Source organism: Cavenderia fasciculata (assembly GCF_000203815.1).
Source record: "Cavenderia fasciculata unplaced genomic scaffold Scf_EJPB12P01AWP9W-5, whole genome shotgun sequence".
Taxonomy (NCBI): domain Eukaryota; phylum Evosea; class Eumycetozoa; order Acytosteliales; family Cavenderiaceae; genus Cavenderia; species Cavenderia fasciculata.
The window spans coordinates 340,235-360,878 of record NW_004457703.1 but is presented as its reverse complement, the minus strand read 5'-3'; the positions used below and the strand labels follow the sequence as shown (position 1 = coordinate 360,878).

At 30.8% G+C, this 20,644-nt stretch overlaps 9 protein-coding genes across 9 annotated transcripts; 3 read left to right on the top strand and 6 right to left on the bottom strand.

The window, feature by feature from the left end:
* Positions 1–89: 89 nt before the first annotated feature.
* On the top strand, positions 90–1,437 carry DFA_06758 (uncharacterized protein; the record flags this gene model as incomplete). The annotated part of the gene is made up of 2 exons (XM_004366075.1): positions 90–463; positions 600–1,437. The coding sequence occupies 2 exons, from the start codon at positions 90–92 to the stop codon at positions 1,435–1,437; spliced, it is 1,212 nt and encodes a 403-aa protein (XP_004366132.1).
* Positions 1,438–1,940: 503 nt separating this feature from the next.
* On the bottom strand, positions 1,941–4,629 carry DFA_06757 (uncharacterized protein; the record flags this gene model as incomplete). The annotated part of the gene is made up of 6 exons (XM_004366074.1): positions 1,941–2,106; positions 2,181–2,492; positions 2,535–2,656; positions 2,719–2,743; positions 2,999–3,818; positions 4,590–4,629. The coding sequence occupies 6 exons, from the start codon at positions 4,627–4,629 to the stop codon at positions 1,941–1,943; spliced, it is 1,485 nt and encodes a 494-aa protein (XP_004366131.1).
* A 367-nt stretch (positions 4,630–4,996) lies between these two features.
* DFA_06756 (uncharacterized protein) lies at positions 4,997–5,401 on the bottom strand (the record flags this gene model as incomplete). Its single annotated transcript, XM_004366073.1, has 2 exons — positions 4,997–5,313; positions 5,371–5,401. The coding sequence occupies 2 exons, from the start codon at positions 5,399–5,401 to the stop codon at positions 4,997–4,999; spliced, it is 348 nt and encodes a 115-aa protein (XP_004366130.1).
* Positions 5,402–5,525: 124 nt separating this feature from the next.
* Positions 5,526–6,404, bottom strand: DFA_06755 (uncharacterized protein; the record flags this gene model as incomplete). Its single annotated transcript, XM_004366072.1, has 2 exons — positions 5,526–5,554; positions 6,104–6,404. The coding sequence occupies 2 exons, from the start codon at positions 6,402–6,404 to the stop codon at positions 5,526–5,528; spliced, it is 330 nt and encodes a 109-aa protein (XP_004366129.1).
* A 1,059-nt stretch (positions 6,405–7,463) lies between these two features.
* Positions 7,464–7,883, bottom strand: DFA_06754 (uncharacterized protein; the record flags this gene model as incomplete). Its single annotated transcript, XM_004366071.1, has 1 exon — positions 7,464–7,883. The coding sequence occupies one exon, from the start codon at positions 7,881–7,883 to the stop codon at positions 7,464–7,466; it is 420 nt and encodes a 139-aa protein (XP_004366128.1).
* A 219-nt stretch (positions 7,884–8,102) lies between these two features.
* Positions 8,103–10,825, top strand: DFA_06753 (uncharacterized protein; the record flags this gene model as incomplete). Its single annotated transcript, XM_004366070.1, has 3 exons — positions 8,103–8,138; positions 8,249–8,272; positions 8,378–10,825. The coding sequence occupies 3 exons, from the start codon at positions 8,103–8,105 to the stop codon at positions 10,823–10,825; spliced, it is 2,508 nt and encodes an 835-aa protein (XP_004366127.1).
* A 96-nt stretch (positions 10,826–10,921) lies between these two features.
* DFA_06752 (uncharacterized protein) lies at positions 10,922–14,333 on the bottom strand (the record flags this gene model as incomplete). The annotated part of the gene is made up of 5 exons (XM_004366069.1): positions 10,922–11,124; positions 11,220–11,395; positions 11,431–11,777; positions 12,193–13,298; positions 13,364–14,333. 5 exons carry the CDS (start codon positions 14,331–14,333, stop codon positions 10,922–10,924), a joined length of 2,802 nt encoding a protein of 933 aa, XP_004366126.1.
* A 1,292-nt stretch (positions 14,334–15,625) lies between these two features.
* On the top strand, positions 15,626–16,510 carry limE (LIM-type zinc finger-containing protein; the record flags this gene model as incomplete). Its single annotated transcript, XM_004366068.1, has 2 exons — positions 15,626–15,725; positions 16,008–16,510. 2 exons carry the CDS (start codon positions 15,626–15,628, stop codon positions 16,508–16,510), a joined length of 603 nt encoding a protein of 200 aa, XP_004366125.1.
* A 303-nt stretch (positions 16,511–16,813) lies between these two features.
* On the bottom strand, positions 16,814–20,637 carry guaD (guanine deaminase; the record flags this gene model as incomplete). Its single annotated transcript, XM_004366067.1, has 4 exons — positions 16,814–18,718; positions 18,792–19,087; positions 19,188–20,512; positions 20,621–20,637. 4 exons carry the CDS (start codon positions 20,635–20,637, stop codon positions 16,814–16,816), a joined length of 3,543 nt encoding a protein of 1,180 aa, XP_004366124.1.
* Positions 20,638–20,644: the final 7 nt, after the last annotated feature.

The following is a 20,644-nucleotide window of genomic DNA, read 5'->3' as shown; positions in this document are numbered from 1 at the left end:
CTCTAAATAAAGTAGTGTAAAAGTATTATAAAAGTAGTGTAAAAATAGTAATATAATAAATTACTCTATATATATATATAATAAAGAGAATGGATCAAGATATAAAAAAAGATAAAAGATCAATTACATCTGCTCTAAATCTACAAAAAGCACGTGATGCTAGAAAAAATCAATTTATAATCTATGATAGTGATTCTGATTCTGATAATGATTCTGATAATGATAATATAAAGAAAAGAACAAAAAACAAAGCTCCTGTAAAAAAGAAAAGAATAGTAATAGATAATAACAAAAAAGACTTTGAACAAATGAATAAAAAAATGGAATCTCTCATTGAAATGTTTACTTGTCACCAACAAAAAAATAATTTCATTGTAAACGATGAAGTTGTAGAGAAAGAGATAAAACAACAACCTATAAATATTAAAGAATCAGATATTATAAAGAATAAAATGATTATGAAGTTTTAAATATAATTATATTGTATAATAATACAAGATGATGATTGGAGGCAAGAAGCAAAAACAGAGACCATTAAGATTAAAAAAAGATAAAAGAGGACGATACATACAACATGGAGTAGATAGAGTTTACATTAGATCAAAAAAGAATGATAAAAAATTGATTAGAAAGTTGATTAGAGAAGCATTAGATGATGAGAGGAAACAACAACAACAGCTCTCTAAAGAAAGCAGCCCTGTATTGGCTTGGTCAAATCCAAATGAAGTTGCCATGATCAAATCAATACAGGATGCCAACTTTAGAGAGTCTGTACTCAAGAATCAACAAGAATTGGATAAAGAAACAAAGAAAAAGATCATTGATCTAACAAAAGATGATCAGCAAGAGATACCAATTCTAAAAAAAGAAAATGATAGATTTGATCAATTGGAAAAGAGGTTGTCAATGTTGTTTGAAGCAAAGGAGGAGAAATTAAAGAGAAGACAAGAAAAAGATGATAGATCAATGGAAATACTTTACAATCAAAAGTTGACAGAAAAGAGAATACAAGAATTGGAAGGCAAGTATGAAAATACAAGACAAATAGATGAACAATTACAATCAATTATAGATATGAACAATGAAATGAAAGAAAAGAATCTTTTGGAATTGGAAAGAACAATTCAAGCAAATCAAGTAAATCAAGCAAAACAAACAGAACAGCAACAACAAATAATGGTTGATCAAATTTTACCAAATGATTTAATAGAAATGGTCCCAAGAAACAATCTAACAGCTACAAATGATTTTGTAAAAGAGTATTTAAATTCAACTATGACCTCTACTAAACTATCTACAAATTTAGGAAATGAATTAAAAGACATGGTAAAGAATCAAAGAATTAGTGTCATTGATTTAATTGTATCATTTGCCCAAGATTTGAAAAAAAAACAAAAGATTGGTAGTGGAAGATCAAAGGTCTTTATGATAGAATAATTATTCTCAAAATTTCGCTATCATAAAGTAAACAAAGTTATTGATCAAGCATCAAACATGTGGTTTGCTATTAATAGATACAATGGTATACCATTTTAAAGAATCAAGTTTGATTAATATAATATTAATCTTTATTTGTATTATTTTGTGATAGATCAACCATAGCTATCATGATTCTTTTCATAAAATTAAATAAACTTAAATATTAACAAAGTTCCATTGCTTTTTACTTGATACAATGAAGAACTTTGGCACGAATGATTAGAGGCGGTCCGTTTTCCCAACCACTGTTGAATGAATCTATGTTGGTCCACCACTTTTAATAATCCATTGATTATTGATACACCGCTTCCCCAAAAAATAATAATAATATAGCACTTCCATCCACACTGCTTCAAAATCCATTGATTTGAAGCGCCACACTTTCAACCCACTTATATTGGTTCTACTTCTTGTTGATTCAATAATTTATTTAAATTTGGTCCACCAATTAATACCAATATCTATTCACTCTTTGAAACAAAAAAATCGAGAAGTTTCAAATTGTTGTTGTTGTTGGTTATCTCGTCCAAATATACAATAAACTGGTTATTGAAAGATTCTTTGTTGACATTTAAACGTCGATCGGCTATCCACAAAAAGTTTGTTTTGGTACCTGGGGGTAACATTCTTTTAATTAAACCAAATATTTCGGAATCCTCCCATTCGTTCTTGTGTGTAGCCGCAACGGTGACCTGACATGCAGTGAGGACAGGTCCGTCCACAAGAAGAAGTCAACATGTGGAAAGTTGGAGGCCGATGGTACGATAATCTCGTTATATGGTGAACCCCAACGGTAAGCTTTGAGTTTGTCTGTTTTGAGTTTCTGTGCTTCAAGACCTTGCCAGTCCATCCCAGTTGATAAAAGTTTTGTCACATTCTCCTCTTTTTTGTAATCGATATTGTAAAACATCTTTGAACATGATATTTTGAAAGCTTTTGCTTCAATAATAGAGTCAATAATGTATTTCTCTACAACTCTGCCGCGGAGATCCTCTGTAAACTCCAAACTGTTTCTGAAAATAAGGTTATAAAAATGATCGAGTAACTCTTTATACACAACAGAACCCATATAACGCTCCTCAAGTATACTTTCCACTACTTTTGTAATACCATAAACATGTTTGTCTTTGACAAACATAAGTTGTTGGTTAATGAAGTGTGGGGGTTCAATAGGAATCTAATAGAGAATCAGGTAAATATAAATATCGTACGATGAATATTTTTAAATAAATACTATACCTTTAATGCCATTGCTACTACTGATCTGGTAAAAGATTTTAGGTCTTCTGGGTCCTGTAAGTATTCTTTGCGATAGAAAATGTCTAATGGCCCGATTTGTGCGGATCTTGCAGCATCGAAATTGTCGAGTGACAGGATGATATCATCGTTGTTGATGTATTTTTTGGAGGAAAAAGGTCCTTCCAACTGTTTGATCCAGATCGACAGATCTAATCTAGAAAGTAGTACCAAAGTTGGTTAGCGATTATTTGTTATAAATATAAAAAGAAGCCTATCTTACGGGATAAAGTTTGTATAAAGATTGACAGTTTCAAGGTCATCTTCAGACACAATGACATTATGTATGCCCAAGTATGCCAAACACTCTTCTTTGGTGAAGCCATCACAAAATTGGAAAACAGGCCAAGATTCTTTATGAGCGACTGTGAAATAATAGTTATTATTTGCTGATGCAGACACAACCACCATTTGGCCAAACGTTTCCATAGCTCCAGCAAGATAGCTTTCAATGATGCAATAGGGGGACTCTTTTCTTTGTGAATCTGTCAAGCCATTGTGTTGATCGAAAACCCAATACACTTGATGTTCAGCATCCAACCACAATTTTGTGGCCTGGGTGATGAGTTCTTTCAATGAAGCAAGTGATTGTGGAATAGTCTGGCTACACAAAAAATTAGAGAGTGTAGAGTCTTGGGCAAATGAGGCAGCATGAACCATTGAGGATATCAGGAATGAATAGGCATTGTTCGATTCTGCCCATCCCTGGCAATCAGGGATATATATCACGATGTTTTTGGGCTTCAGTCGAAGCAGATATACTGCTTGATAGATTGAATGAGATTTTCCGAATCCTTGTGGACCTTGTATGTACACCCCTCTCTTGCAATCTCTGGCAGAAGAGGAAATGAAGTCTTGAAGCTTTTTTGAGATGCCTCTGTCCACAATCTTGACTTGTTTTTCATTAAAGGAAAATCTGCCTTTGTGGATTGACTTTGAAAAAGAGTCTTCAGGGATAGAGTATGCTCCCCCTGAACTATTGAAGTATCCAATAACTCTTTGCTTCTTTACAGTTTCAACTATTTCCTGATCTTGATAGTATACTAAGAAAGCAAGAAATTAGTAAAACACTAGTTATTATTGATCGTTTGACTTACATTGTTCACCAACAATGACTTTTTTTTTTTTTTTGTTGCCTTGGCACTCCAGGAATTCGAGTATTCTCTTTTCAGACACTAAAAGGTTTGCAAAAAGAAATAAAAGAAAAAGAAAAAGAAAACAAAGAATGGTTAGATATATTGCAGTAAAGGTAAATGAAATGTATTTAAAATTGTTGCCTATGTGGAGATGAGGCAAGTGGTTAAAAGGGAAAAGAGATGGGAGTGGGGATAATGAAAACCAAAAGATAATCAACAAGAAATGGTTTAAAAAGAGGAGGAATTATAGTGATTGTAACATCTGATAGAAATATGAATGGTGATTGGTTGATATAATAATTATAATTATATTAGGAATGGTTGGAGATGGATTGACCAACAACAATGAGGCAAATGTTTAGTGTTTGGTTGGTTCGACAATGGTTAGAAGTACAATGGGGCAAGTGGGTAAAAGGAAAAGATGGGTAATTGGTAATGAATAGATTAAAAGAGCTGGGTGGTGCATTGATGAATAAAAACCAAAAGATAATCAACAGAAATGGCTTAAAAAGAGGAGCAATGATAGTGATTTTTTATTATCTGATGAAACAAGAAAGTATTGTCCACTGGATGTGAATCAAACCAACAAACAAAAGGTGGAGGGATTTTAGTGAATATAGCCAGTGATATTAATGGTGATTGGTTGATAATATTAGGAACGGTTGGAGATGGATTGACCAACAACAATGAGGCAAGTGAAGGCCTTGTTTGTTCTCATATTACAGGAGAAATGGTGATCGGTTGATGTAGCAATTAGGTATGTTTGACAAAAGGAGTGGATAAGATGGAAAAAGAGATGGGCGATAAATAAAAGGTTGTCGGGTGATTAAGAGAGGTGAATGGACCATGATATTTGGTTTGGATCAAAGGATTAGAAATATATGAATGAACACAAGAGGTCAATGATATGTAAAGATGAATAAGCAAAACAAAATGACAAATGTTTAGTGTTTGTTGTGCAACAATGAAGCAAGTGGTTAAAAGGAAAGAGATGGGTGGTGCATTGATTGGTAATGAAAACAAAAAGATGATCAACAAGTAATGGTTTAAAAAGAGGGGAATGTAGTGCAATATCTGATGGAATGTTAAATGGTAAAGAATGGGAGTGATGGAATCTGACGAATCATCATCAATGTATGAACTAGACGAATAAAAAGGAGTGATATAGTGATGAGTGTCTTACCTTGGGGTGATGGGGCAGGAACCTTTGTTCTAGAGTGGAGGTGATCATATAAAGCTGAGCCATATTCCGCCGACTTCTCAATGAATGTATCTTTGCTCCACGAAAGGAGAATTGGGCCTTTCCATTTGAATTGATCAAACTTCTCTTCTGCAGCTGGAGAATCCTTCTTGAAATACTCTAGCCAAGCAGTGGAATCTTTGGTAGTCCATTGACTTGGATCTAAGAAACAAAGTATGAGAACAAATTACCATTGTTTGTTTTACAAGGAGAACTTACCAGTATTTAGCCATGTTGCTTGGTCAGACATTGTTTCTTCTTGGTTTAGATCTAGAAGATTGGTTAATTGAAATAAAATTGGATAGCGATTAATGAAATCGGAAAAGTGGATAAATAACAATGAACGAATATGGTCTTTTAGTTGTTTTTTTTTGTTATATAGTTGCTTTTGATAATATATTTACTAAAAAAGAAAATAGAATAAATAAAAAGAAAGATATATATATATATATAAATAGTTGATAAATGCTCTAAATAAAAGAAAATATAATACAAAGAATAAATAACTCTTGAGGTTTACAGTGAAATGAACAAAGTGGTGGTGAATAAATATATGGATAACTGATGAATGTGAAATATGTAATAAATGGCAAAAAAAGAACAAATAAAATGTATCAGAAAGAATACATAGTGAACTGCTGCGGTATGAGTGCTTTTATCATCAGACTCCAAGAAAAAAATATTATTATTATTAAACAAAAAATAAAATGTGCTTGGATTATAAATAAAATCATTGGAAGATGGGTGAGCGCGATGATCATAAGACATGACTTTAATATTAGGGTTGATGGGTGATTAATAGATGACGGTTGAACCACAAACACCACTAGTAACTAAACGAGAGCAAAGAGTATCATGATGGGGGTGGTGAGGGAATCTGACGAATGACAATCATGTGTGTAACAAGACGAATATGAGTGGTTAAATAGAAGATAGATGTACCATTACTTACCTCTACTGCTGCTGCTGTGATGCGATAGCGATTGTTGTTGCTGCTGTTGTTGTTTAATTAAAAGTTGTTGAACAGCCAGATAGAGCTTCTTTGCAGGTGCTACGACTATGCCACATTTACTAAAATCAGCCTCTGTAAACACTGCGATACTTTCTCCATCTACATCATTATCAAGAAGCATCTGGGCATATTCTTCTCTTACTTGAACTTCTTTTGTAGCCCATTCTTTTACTTGTTTTGCTGACCATCGTTTGAAATCGCTTTGTGATGCAATTTCTGTTATTGTCTTGGCATTATACATGTTATGATTAAAAGAGATGCCGTGAGATAATAGAAAACATGATGTTGTTGTGATGGATACTTTGTCTTATGTGAACAAAGATTAGTACTACTAAAGAGGGTAGTCTTCTATTATAGATAGAGGTCCTATATATTCAGCTCAACTTTGAACGATAACAGCAATTTATATTTAATATACCAACATTCTATGATGACAATAACATTCAACCTATTTTACATACAACAGGTAATCAATGTTTTGTCTATTGTAATGGCTAGAACCACTCTCACTAAAGCATTCTCGTTTATCATCCAATCCATGTTATATTTCAACTATCCACGATGCAATGTATCATATGTCTATTCATACAACCAAATCCATTTTGTAAGAATTGGTAAACTGGTTACACCTCCAACGTTGACAATGCAAACAACAGCTCAAGCTTCGGAAGTATATACTGATGTTTTTATTCCTGAAAGATTTAGACCTCCCAATATTCAAATAGTTACAGTATCTACATACCAAAAACAATCTCCAAATTTATTTATCCACCCATGTAGAATCTGTTGTATGTTAGATGGACAATTGATAATCCAAAAATAGTGATGGAAGTGGAATACCTTGTGATGCCAACCAATCTTTTTCCATTGATCCATTTTCTATGAACTATGTTTGCCTATAATTTCAATCAAATTATGGTTAAAATTATGAATTTATAATCCAAAATCTAAAATCAATCCAATATTTTTCTATTTTTCTAAAATAATTTTAACTTTTTTAACCTTTATAATTCTATCCAAAAATATTAAAAGTTAATAATTAATTCTAAAAAAATAATAAATACAATAAAAATAAATATTTCTAAAATAAATTAACTATTTTAACTTATTTAATATATAATGAGCCCTGCAAGGGCGAATGCTTGTAAACTTTTTTGGGAGCGCAGCGATCCAAACACCCGAGACACACACAAGAGGTGCTAATATAGGAATTGGCCAATTAAATCAAACAATAAATAATAATAATAGTAACAAAATAATATTGGTTATAATGATGCTATGGTAATGATATCCATTTTATTTAAAGAGTGTCTAGGAATTGAGAAATATCGGGTATTTCTTTCGCGAGACCTTTTTGGATACGAATGGAGCGGATTAGTTTAGCACTCGGATTCCGTCGTGGAACCATCTTTGAAGAGACAAAAGGGTCCCCGAGGACCAATTCCCAATGGTCAAAGTTCATTTGGAGGAAAGCACGACCACTTGTTTGATCGGAGGTAGGAGCTGAATTCAGCTTGGTACCAAAGGACTCGGCGACGGGGAGGTAGGCCTTGACACTGATCAAACATCGGCTAACCTTTTGCTCTTCAAAGATGGTTCCACGACGGAATCCGATGGCCGGGTAGACGACACTCAATGATTGTTCGGGGTGTGTGGGTTGGGCGTTGGATCGCTCGCGCTCCCAAAAAAGTATACAAGCATTCGCCCTTGCAGGGCTCATTATATTAAATAGGTTAAAATAGATAATTTATTTTTAGAAATATTTATTTTTATTGTATTTATTATTTTTGAGAATCAATTATTAACTTTTAATATTTTGGATAGAAATTATAAAGGTTAAAAAAGTTAAAATTATTTTGGAAAAATAAAAATATCTTGGTTTGATTTTGGATTATAAATTCATAATTTTAACTTTCTCCAAGAACATAGTTCATAGAAAATGGATCAATGGAAAAAGATTGGTTGGCATCACAAGGTATTCCACTTCCATCACTATTTTGGATTATCAATTATCTATTTGTCTTATTTAAATAGGAATAACAAAAATGGTCAATTAATTAATTGACTATTGATTTCATTTATTAGTATACGAATATAAAGACATGTAAGGTATTATTTGACCAAATTTCTGCAACGAGGTGACTTTTTGAACTTTGTTCACCCAGCTGGATTGATTGCTGTGCATTCTGATTATTTGGTCATTGATTAATAGAGATGCATAGACTAGAAATAACAACAATCAAATCAATTCTACTCAATTCCTATATTAGAAGAAAGATATTTCATTTTGTTAGATGGATACATTTGAGTTTACAATTAGATAGATCACTAGATTCATTTGTAAAAAAGAAGAGAAAGAGTATTCAACAAAATAATAATAATAATGATAATAATGATAAAGAAGAATATAGATATTTTAAAACATCATTCAAGAATAATCAACAATTAGAGAATGGTCAATCATTGACAGAAATGTTAAAGTATAAAAGAGGTGATCTCTTTATGAAATATCTACCTAGGTATTTGGAGATTGTCGATCACGCTGATATCGATCAATCAACAACTACTATCGATTATAAAAGTAATCTTGCATTACTTGCAATTCAAACATGTCACATTCCATCAATCATCTCTTCATTGATACAATACTTGAATGTCAATGATGAAAAGGTCAATTTGGTCATTAAAAGATTAACTTCAAAACCTTACATTTATTATAAATTATATAATAATAATATAAACATGTCAATACAATATATTGATATTTTACAATCACTTTATAATCAACAACAACAACAACTAAAAAATAACAAGATCAACTTTAAATTTAATTATAATCATTCTATTATTAAATTAATATTTAAATATTCAAATTTAATATTAAATCATCTCAACAATATCTCCTCATCCTCCTCCTCCTCTTCATCTTCTTCTTCTTTTTCTTCAAATTCCGATTCAATTATTAAATTAATATTAATATTTAATAATTTGATGAAATTAAATTGGAGAGATATAATATTCTTTACAATTAAAAAAAGAGAATTTAAAGTTTTAGATTACATTTTAATCAATCAACCTAATATAATGAATAGTGGTCATATCAATCATTTATTATATTTTGGTGATTTGGAAATGTTGGAATATTTAAAATCAAAACAAATCCTATTGATTGGTAATATCAATACTTTTAATAGTATACTTTATAATTCTAAAAATGATCCAAATCTTTATAAAGATTTATTAGAATTTACATTAAATAATATTAAAAAAATTAATAATGGAATATTAAAAGGAATACATCCAACTATACTATCATTGGAATTATTAAATCAATTATTGGAAATGCAATCAAATAATAATAATAATAATAATAATAATAATAATAATAATAATAATAACAATAATAATAATAATAATAATAAGAATCTTTCAATTGCATTTAGTCAAAAATTTATTGGTGAATTGGTAAAATATCCAAATATATCTATAAAATGGATAGAACATTATTTGGATTTGGTTTCAATCAATGTTGTTGGACACGATTATAATTACTTTTTAAACAAAACATTGGAATTTGGTAGAATGGATTTATTGGAATGGGTTATTGAAAAATCTATAGATTATCCATACTATATTCATTTTGTACCAAATATTAATAATAATAGTAATATTAGTAATAGTCAAATAACAACAAAATATATGAAAATGATTAGATTTATTTTTGAAAAGGCTAAACAACCAAAAATATCAGACTCTGTTATTTGTCAATTCTTTCAACACTCGTCATTGGAAATGTGGAGTATTTTAGATCTTTTAACTGTAGACTCTTTTATTACACCCAATTCATTTACTACACTTTTAAAAGAGTCTGCTAATCAATCGAGTGCATTATACTCGAGAACGGTTTCATTTCTATCAAGAGAATTGTATGTAGATATTTACACTGACATTTATGCAGTTGATGGTATTGTCAAAAGAAATGATATGGATCTATTGATACGTACCATGCCCCATAAATCTTATTCAGATCATTTTACTGCTCGTTGTCTTGACCGGTTATTCAAAAAAATCGATTCACTCAATCGACATTTAATTAGATTGGAATACATTTATCAAATGATATCAAACTCTTCTCCATCTCTACAGCAATTGGAATACATTCAAGATCGACAAGGAGCAATTGAAATGATTCAATATTTATTACAAAAACATTATATTTATGTTTCAACACATACTCGTATGATTGAAATTCCCTATACTATTGAAATGGAATCTTTAGAATCAATAATGGCTCCAAGACTAGTTGAAAATATATCAATTTACAAACAATTATTTGAATATTTGGACAAAAGTAATATTCATATTCAATTGAATGATTTATCATCAATGGATATTATGATTAGATCAAAAACAACATTATTAAGAGAATATATAAAGTCTCACTGGACTAAAAAGACTACAACTCTGTTGTTAAAGGTTCCAAAACATTTTCAATTTAAATGGGAAAAATGTTTAAAAAGATTTACAACAAACAATCAAATCAATATTATCAAAGATATAAATGATCATTATCCATGGTTTATACAACCTCTATTGATAGATTTATTAAAAATATCTCTTCAATATGGTCATTTAAATTTAATCAAATTTATCACCGATTAAATTAAATAAACAAATATATAGTTTTTAATTATTATTTATTTAATTATTTATTTATTATAGTATTATAGGGTTCATTTGTAAATTTTGTTTTTTTGTTTAATAAACCAATGGATTATTGTAACGTTCAATAGTAGAATGTTTCTTACCAAATTTACCCAACTTCTTTTCATTGTCTGATTGTTCGATTTCCTTTACTTCGACAGTTACATGAGTGAATGGTTTGGAACGAACACCAGTTCTACCTCTACCCTTTACTTCTAATGATTTTTGATAATGTGATCTACCCATCCATACTTGTGCTAAAATAAAAATAAACAAAATAGTTAATATTAATATTTTACTTTCTTTTCTTTCTTTTCTTTCTTTTCTTTTCTTTTTCTTTCTTTAGACTTACAAACAATTAATCTATCAGGATTCAAATTTTTATAATATTCAGCATTGTATCTAGCACTAGTTACCAAACCTCTGATTTCTTTGGCGGGGCCAATGTTTGCAAAGGTTAATTGAGCAATAGCTTCACGGTAAGAGAGACCGGTGATGGCACGAAACAATGGCATCATCTTCCACTTGCTGTATTTGAGGTTGGTGAGTGTTGCAGTAGCAACCTTTGCCTTTTCAGCTGCCTTTTGGCTTCCTTTTTCGATACGACTCTAGTCTCTTCCTCCTTTTTAAAGGCTTCCGAGAACAATTTAGAACTGCTAGTTGTTGATGACATGGTTGATTGTGGAATAGGTGTTGTTGCTGTTGATGGTGCTGCTGGTGCTGCATCTGCTGTCAATGCTGCCAATCTATTTGTTGTCTTTATATATGATCTACTACTACTATTGCCAAATAACATCATTGAATGTCTTGAACTATTATATAATGTTGTTGTGTTTGTAACATTTTGTACAACCAAACTACAATTCTTTGTAAATAATCTATTTAATTGATTCATTCTTTCTTCTTCTTCCTTTTTGTTAAGATTAATAGATTGATGAATGAATGAATGAATGTAATGAATGAATACTGATCAAAACGAAGGCTACTCTGTCCTCTCAGAGGAGGAGACCAATGATCATCTCCCATCATTTGCACAGTTTTTTTTCATTTTTCGTTTTTTTTTTTTTTTTTTTTTCAAACTTTCACGAGTACAAATACTACTTTACTTTATTTGTTTAGTTTTGTTAATAAAATAATTTTATTAAAAATATTAAAGATATTATTAATATATCTGAAATGTAAAGGGTATAGGGAGACTGAGACTTGGGTTGCTTTTTAGATTTTATAAAATAAAAGTAAAAAGATAAAAGTAGTATTGCCATGGTAGAGATTGGTGGAATTTGAGAGATGATCAATTGATACAAATCAACTTGATAGATAAATACAAGTCCAGTTGTTAAAAATACTGGTAGTATAACTAGGTTTACTAGTTTGTTGTTATTTGATACCAATGACAGTAGGAATATAATAATTGCCATTGCCAAATTATAAAATACTGTAAGGATTGAATGAATTGAACAATAATCAAATTGATTAATTTGTCTATTTTTGCTGCCACTATTGCCACCAAATAAAAAAGTAGAGATTGAAAAAGTTGGCATTACCATACAATATTTGTAAACATTGATAAATGGTGCAGTAACTATATGAATTGTTTTAAACCCAGATATCAATATATAGATTGCCAAACAAACTCTAACAAGTGCATAGAAATGTGATTGTAACCTTTCATTTTCTAATCTCTCTTGTGTCTTTTTGATTTCTTTTTCAATTTCATCTCTTTTACGTTGATAATCTTCATTGGCTAGTTGTCGATCGTGTGCCATCTTTTTCAATTCCAATTCTTCGTTTTGTTTTTGTTGTTCAAGGTGCAATCGTTGTTTTTGTTGTAGTTTTTCTATATGCTGTCTTTGGTTGTCTAGAAAGCTCCAACTATATCTTTTCCATTCATCAATACTTTTAATTTGTTTTAATAATATTAATTGATCAATTGAATTTCTTTTTGATGTTGAAGTAGTAGAGGATGAAGATGAAGATGTAGTAGGTTGATTATCTCTTTTAATTTCTTCAATTTCTTCTTCTTCTTCTAAAATATCTTGTTTTGATTTACTCTTTATCAATAATGATGATAATTGATTTTCATCATTATTATTATTACTACTATTAAAATAATCCATTGTTGTATTTTGACATTCTATTACTAAATTAACCAATTGAGGATTTGAATATTTTTTATAATTTTCAAGTAATCCTATAGTCTCTTTAAATTGATCCATTGTGAAAACTGTCATAGTTGTAGGAGTCGAAGAGGTAGAGGTAGATGATTCATCATCTTGATCAGAATCTTGATCCAATAATAAATTACTAGTATTATTATTATCACCACCTTGAATAGAATACATAAATAATTTTAATTTTGAAATGACTTGTTGTTCTTTTTCCAATTGATTATATTGTAATTTTAATTCTTTACAATTCTCTTTAAATATTTCTTTGAAATAAAGTAAAATATTAATACTTTTAGCAATGATAGTCAAAATTAAATGGTTTGCATACCTTTAAAATCATCCATTTCATCCAATAATGATTTTGAATCTGATAATAGAGTATCAATTTCAACTAGATTTCCTTTTTTCATTTCACCATATTGATCCATCAATTCCATATTTTTGTTGTATATATCAACTACTTTTTGACATTGATTAATTACTCTTTTTTCTTCTTCTTCTTCCTCTTCCTTATTATTATTATTATTATTATTATTATTATTATTATTATTATTATTATTATTATTATTATTATTATTATTATTATTATTATTATTATGAGATGATGATTGTTGTTTTTTATAAATATCTAAAGTCTTTTCCAACATTCTAAAATTTGATTGATCCAATAATGTTAAGAGATCATCCAACAAGACTCTTTTGGTCGTTGGTAGATGTTGCTTTTGTAGTTTGAGTTCTTTGACCAAAGTATCTTGAGATTCACGTGATTTCTTGTCAGTAGTTACAAAACCACTAAAACTATTTCGTAGTGTTACAACCATCAATACTACAATAACAATCCTTTCGAGTAATTCTATAGTGTATTGAATTATTGTATCGTATTGATTGGACGACGAAACTATTTCATCGTCATTGTGATTCTTATCCTGTTCATTGACCACCTCTTGGACGTTGGTGGCCGTCGTAGTATCTTTAGTTTTATCTTGACATAGGTCAGGAAAGTTCTTACACAATGAACTAGATTTAAAGTTTTCTTTATTCTTTTCTCCTCCTCCTCCTCCTACTATATTATTATTATTATTATTATTATTATTGCTATCATCATTAGTCGTAACTAATAAATCTGGGTGATTCTTGTAGATACTTTTATGTTGTTGTTGTTGTTGTTGTTTTGGTTGATGTTCACATGATACTACATTTAATACTGATATCAATACAAAACAGCAACATAGTATTATAATACCGCTACTATGTTTATACAAGTTGTTATTCTTCTTTTTTGATTGTTGTGATATCATTACATCTATCTATCTATCTATCTATCTTAATCTGTCTATCTACCAGAAAAAACAATGAACTTCGATGAAATGGTCTTTGAAGAAATTTCCTTTTTTAATTTATTTTTTTTGTAATATTTTCATAACACACTTTATATTTCTCTCTAATCATCAATATGATAATAATTAATACTATAGTTATTTTCAATATTTTCAATAATCTCATCATCATCATATAATAATGTCAGCATCTGTTAAGTGTGGCGCTTGCCAAAAGACCGCTTACCCCTTAGAGTCAATCGTTGCCAATGACAAGTCATACCATAAGGGTTGCTTCAAGTGCTAAGGTGTTGGATGTAAGTACAAGTCATCTGACTGATTGCTGATTGACATCTTGAAAATACTTTAGCATCCCTCAAAATTCATATCTATCTCTTTCTCTCTCTCATATATATGCGTGGTGGTTGATATTGTTTGTTAAACAAAACATTAATTTGTTTGTTATTTTATTATCTTTGTTATTATTATTGTAATTGCCCTTTACTCAAATTTATTGTAAGATCTCTTTATCTGTGCATCAATGCCAATGACTCCTCCTCCTCCTCCTGCCCATTCACACATTTATTGGTGTTTAATTTGCTTGTTGTTGATATTTTGTACTGCCACTCTGATCGATGGGTAGATAAAAACTTATTTTCACTTGAAAAGGAGACAAGACGTTGATACATTATCCATCCAAGCTTGAAAGCCAATTATTTTTTGGTTTGAAAAAATTTTATTTATTTTCACACCCAAAAAAAAAATCTAGCAGGCTTGCTCAGAGGTCCTCTGAACCTTCAATTTCTTCTTTTCTTTTTTGATTATCATCACAATAATAATATTTTCTTAATATTAATACTGTAAGTAATACAATAGACAATACTTTTTCAATCACCAAGTATGATTTTATTCTCTCATTAATAATATTATGGACACTCTTAATCAATGATATTATTTTTCATTAATAACACTATGATTTTTCATAATGACACCACTTTTCTATCTCCTGATAACACTACTTATCTCTATCTCCAATCAATATGATTTTTCATAATAACACCACTTTTCTCTATATCCTAATAACACTACTTATCTCTTCATTAATCAATACTATGATTTTTCATAATAACACTACTTGTCCATAAATCTACTTAATTCTCTGTTTAATCAATAATGATTTCCATAATATTAACACTTTATATTTCTCTCTCTAATCATCAATTTGATAATAATAATACTATAGTTATTTTCAATAATCTCATCATCATATAATAATGTCAGCATCTGTTAAGTGTGGCGCTTGCCAAAAGACCGCTTACCCATTGGAGTCAATCGTTGCCAATGACAAGTCATACCATAAGGGTTGCTTCAAGTGTATGTAATAATAATCAAATTCAAAATTCAAGTTGTCAAAAAATGAAATGAAATGAAATATATCAAGTTTGAAGTGAAGAGTGAAGCAGAAGGAGAAGTAGAAGTGTGAAGTGAATCAAAAAAAAAGGAAGATATATATTCAAGACTAAAGATGAAGGCAGAGATGAGGTGTGAGTGCGTTGATATATATTTCATATTATTATACTTTGTTTATTTTTTTTTTTAATAGATCAATTTCTCTAACTTTTTTTTTCCTTCTTTTTTTTAATTTTTTTTTTTTAGGCGCCGTTTGCAAGATGACTCTCAACGTTAAGAACTTCAAGTTGAGTGACGGTCAACTCTACTGTGCTGTCCACACTCCAAAGGCCACTGCCACCGCTGTTGCCGACTCTGTTGCCATCAAGAACGCCTTGAACGCACCAAAGAAGTCCTTCGAAGGTCTCGGTACCGCCCAAAAGGGATCTGGTGACAGACCAAACGTTGGTTTGGACTCGTTGGCCACCAAGAATGCTATGAACGCTCCAAAGAAGATCGCCGAAGGTGCTCGTGGTGTCCAAAAGGGAACCGGAGGTACCCCACAAACCGTCTACTTTGGTGGTGACGAAGGTCACCAATCCAGTGCTCCAGCCGAAGGTTATGAACAACAACAATACGAAGAGGCTCCACAAGAACAACAATACGAGCAATACGAAGAACAACAACAATACGAGCAATACGACGAGAACCAACAACAATATGATGAAAACCAACAATATGAAGAACAACAATACGAAGAAGAACAATAAGCCTGTTGTCAGACCGACCAAACCAAAAAGTCACAACAAAGCATTGAACATGTAGTATTATTGTATGCACACAAACAACAAAATGTACTTGCTATTATATTAATTTAAAAAAAAAAACAAAAAACAAAACAGTCCCATTTAATTTATTTTATCTGTTTATAATATATAAAAAAAAAAAACAAATAAAACATTATGTATTGTATTTAAAACTGTAATATATATATTCTAAATCAAACAAAACAAACAAATAATAATAATAATAGTCTTTTAATTTATTTATTTGTATTTTAATTTATTTTAAGATTATTTGTTTTCAATAAATCCATATTGAAAAATACATTTATTTAATAATCGATCTACATCTATGGTGGAGTCTGTATCATCAGTCTTTGGAAATTCTTTTAATAACCAAGCAATGGTTTGAGAATGAAATGTAAGGATTGTTCCCAAATCTTTGACGATGTTTGGTGCTTTGAGTTTATCTAAAAGTGGTGTTGGTTGAGTTTGAGTTTGAGTTTGATAATACTCTTGATACTTTTTGAAATAGTCTAGTACTTTTGGGAATCCATATGATCTTGAATCAGGTTGAAGAAAATCAACTAGTAATAGGTGTTTGAAAAGATTGTCTTGTTGTAGGACATTGCTTGGACAATGATCCCAAATTTGTTGATAGTTTAGAGTGTTGAAAGGATAAAACTCTAACAATTTTGCAAGTTCTCTGTCTTTGATAGTACTATCAATTGAAAAGTTTGATGGTACAAAAGGAATGAGCGATTGGATTGAATTTTGTATTACCAGTTGACCAAATGTTTGTAGTCCACTTCCAATTAAAACTTTAGTATCGTAATGTTTTTGAATGTATTCAGGATGGAGTGATTGAATGAGTAGATCTTGATCTTGATTTTTCACTGCTGCATAGATACATGAATTAAGATTAAAGGTGGAAAGTTTCTTAAAATCTGATATATGATTATATTTAATCATTAATGGTATTAATCTACAAATTGCGTGTCCATTTGGTATACCATCAATATCGATTGATCCAGACATTGCAGTTGATATAAAATAGGATAATGTTTCTGTACTGACAGTTGCAAGATTACAATATTTGAGTACATTTGAAAAGGGTATTGTAAGAACTGTACTGTTCCATCTTGGCATTAAAATAGAAAGAGATTGAATATCATCCAATTTTAAAGCACATCCAATCATTTTATCCAATTGATTCATATTATTAATATTTTCTAGAGTTATCTTGGATTCAAAATATTGTACCATTGTATAATTCTTATTCTCGATAGATTCTATTAAAAGTAATGGTATGTCACATGATACATGTGGATGATTGATCAGTTGATCAATAAGTGTCTGTGATAAAAGAGTTGGATGAATACTAACAACTGACCACTTTTTAGATTCGAAATGATCCAATAGATAATTTGAAGCTTTTAAATTACCATCACGTAAATATTTACCCAAAAGTATGGGTCTTAGATCCAAACGAATATCCTCTTCTTTGATTTTTTTCATTAAGGTGACAATACCAAATTGAAATCCATGCATAAATGGTGTACCACCAATGATCTCCTCTCTAGGTTTTCTTTGTTTAACTTGTTCACATTTAATTGCAAACTCTAACAATTCATCATCCATGTCAACGTCATGAACACTAGCTTCATTTAAAAAGTAACTGTATGTTTCTTGATACCTAGGAAATCTTGTACACACTTGAATTAATAGTCTAGTCATTGTTTTCTTTTCTTCATCTGTTCTAAATTGAACCAATGGCCATAATGAACCCAAAGATCTAGAAGAAGAATTCTTTATAAAGTTTGTTGATGGGATGGGATCGACCAATTGATCCAATACCAAACAAAGTCGATCAAATAGTTTCGATTGTCCACCATCCAAGTTACAAATGATTGTACCAATGATTGAATCAATTGGATAGATATCAAGCTTTTTAATACAACTTGCGAATAAAGGATGATTCTTGTCCAATAGTTGAATTAATAACTTGGTTGTATCAATATCCAAATTGACCAAGTTTCTAGCATTTAAAAATACACCTTGTATTATCAAATCTTTGACATATTCATCTGATTGATAGTTTTTGATTAAATAATCAATAATATAAATCAATATATCATTCATTTGATATTTTAATATATATTTAAATAAATCATTTAAAGGAGATTGTGTTTGAATCTAAAAAAAAAAAGTAAAGAAAAAAGTTAGAAACTATAAATATATGTTGATATATTTTGGTATATTTATTTACCTCTTTTTGAATAGCAATGATACAAAATACTTGATCAAAGTATTGATAGAATAGATTTAATTGATTATACTTTAAATAATCAAATAAACAATGCATATCATCAATCTTTAGAGCAGGTGATTTTAGATTCGAGTATTGATACAATAAATGATGTTGATCAGATACTCTTTTAAATATTTCATTCCTCAAATACTTATTATTAATGATTGATTTAAATAATATAGTAGTAATAGTTGTACAACTATTATTTGTATTTGTATTATTCATCATTTGAAAGAAAATAAAAATAAAATGACCTTTTAAAAAAAAAAAGAAAAAAACTATATTACTTGTCTTTTTATTCTTTTAATTTACTTTTTATTTTAGTTTAGATTGAATTTAAATCAATTTTATTACCTTTAACATAGATAGAATCAACATTACGATCATCACCAAGGAAAATGAATTTTTGGAAAATGTCCAAGGGAGTATCAGCATCAAACACGTCAAAGGGAGAGTTTTGGGAGAAGGGGTCGATGATTTGGGCGTCGAAATCCTTGCCGTCGATAAAGTTACCGATCGTGTCTTGGAGATTGACCAATTTGCTGCCACCGACTGTGGCCAAGTAGAATGCTTCTTCAAAACCGACGGGTGAATAATCTTTCTTTTCTTGGTCGGTTGGTTTGTTGAATTGGATAGAGTTGGATGCCTTGATGACATCTCTAATGACGACGAGCATGGATGCGCTGTAACCACCGGAAACGTCTGTACCCAGTCCGACCTTAACATCCATACCTAGAGCCTTGCGAACATCCAATGCACCACTAGACAGTGTAAAGTTGGATACGGGACAATGGGAGACACCGGCACGAGTCTCTGCAAATGTGCGTAACTCTGTTTCCGATAAATGACATCCGTGAGCCATGATGGTGCGTTCATGCATCATGTCAAAGTGGCTGTAGACGTCGGTATAGCTGCTACATTGGGGGTACAGTGATTGCACCCATTTGCATTCATCGATGTTTTCTGAAATGTGTGATTGCAACAATGTATTGTGACGGTGACTCAGCGCACCCAATTCCTTCATCAACTTGTCGCTGCATGAAGGTGCAAAGCGTGGTGTTACGATGGGTTGGACGAGTGGGTTGTTGGCTGCTTTGATCGCCGTGATAAACTCTTCAGTGTCGCGCACAGAGTCGTCGGTCTGCTCGACATAGTGGTCTGGTGAGTGACGGTCCATGCACACCTTGCCGACATAGGCACGTTGACCTGCACGAGTAACAATCTCGGCAAGCAACTTGGATGCGTCTGTATGGATCGTTGCAAAGTAGCAGCATGTTGTAGTACCGTTACGCAGCATACGACGTACCACCTTGCGATACACATTGTCTGCAAATTTCAAGTCTCTAAACTTGGACTCTGTAGGAAAGGTGTACTTTTCAAGCCACTTTAGTAGCGGCAAGTCTGTACCGGTACCAGCATTGTGGTACTGTGGAGCATGTGCGTGTGTATCGATAAACCCGGGGATGATGAACCGACGACCAAGGTTCACTACCTGTGCATCTGTGAATCCAAGTTGTGTCTTGAGCGACTCATACTTGCTGTCATCTACCACATTCTCTTTCACAAATCCAATGGTTCCACTCTCTGTAATACCAATCAAACTATTCTCTAATATCTGTACATGACTTGCTTCTAATGAATGAATCAAAGTTCCTCTAAATACTAATTTTATTGGTATTCTACAAAAAGAAAGAAAGAAAGTTAATATTCATATTCATACTACACCACTCTAGCATATACAATATACATATACATATACATAATACACATATACATATATAACATACCTTGTGATAGAATTCATTATTATT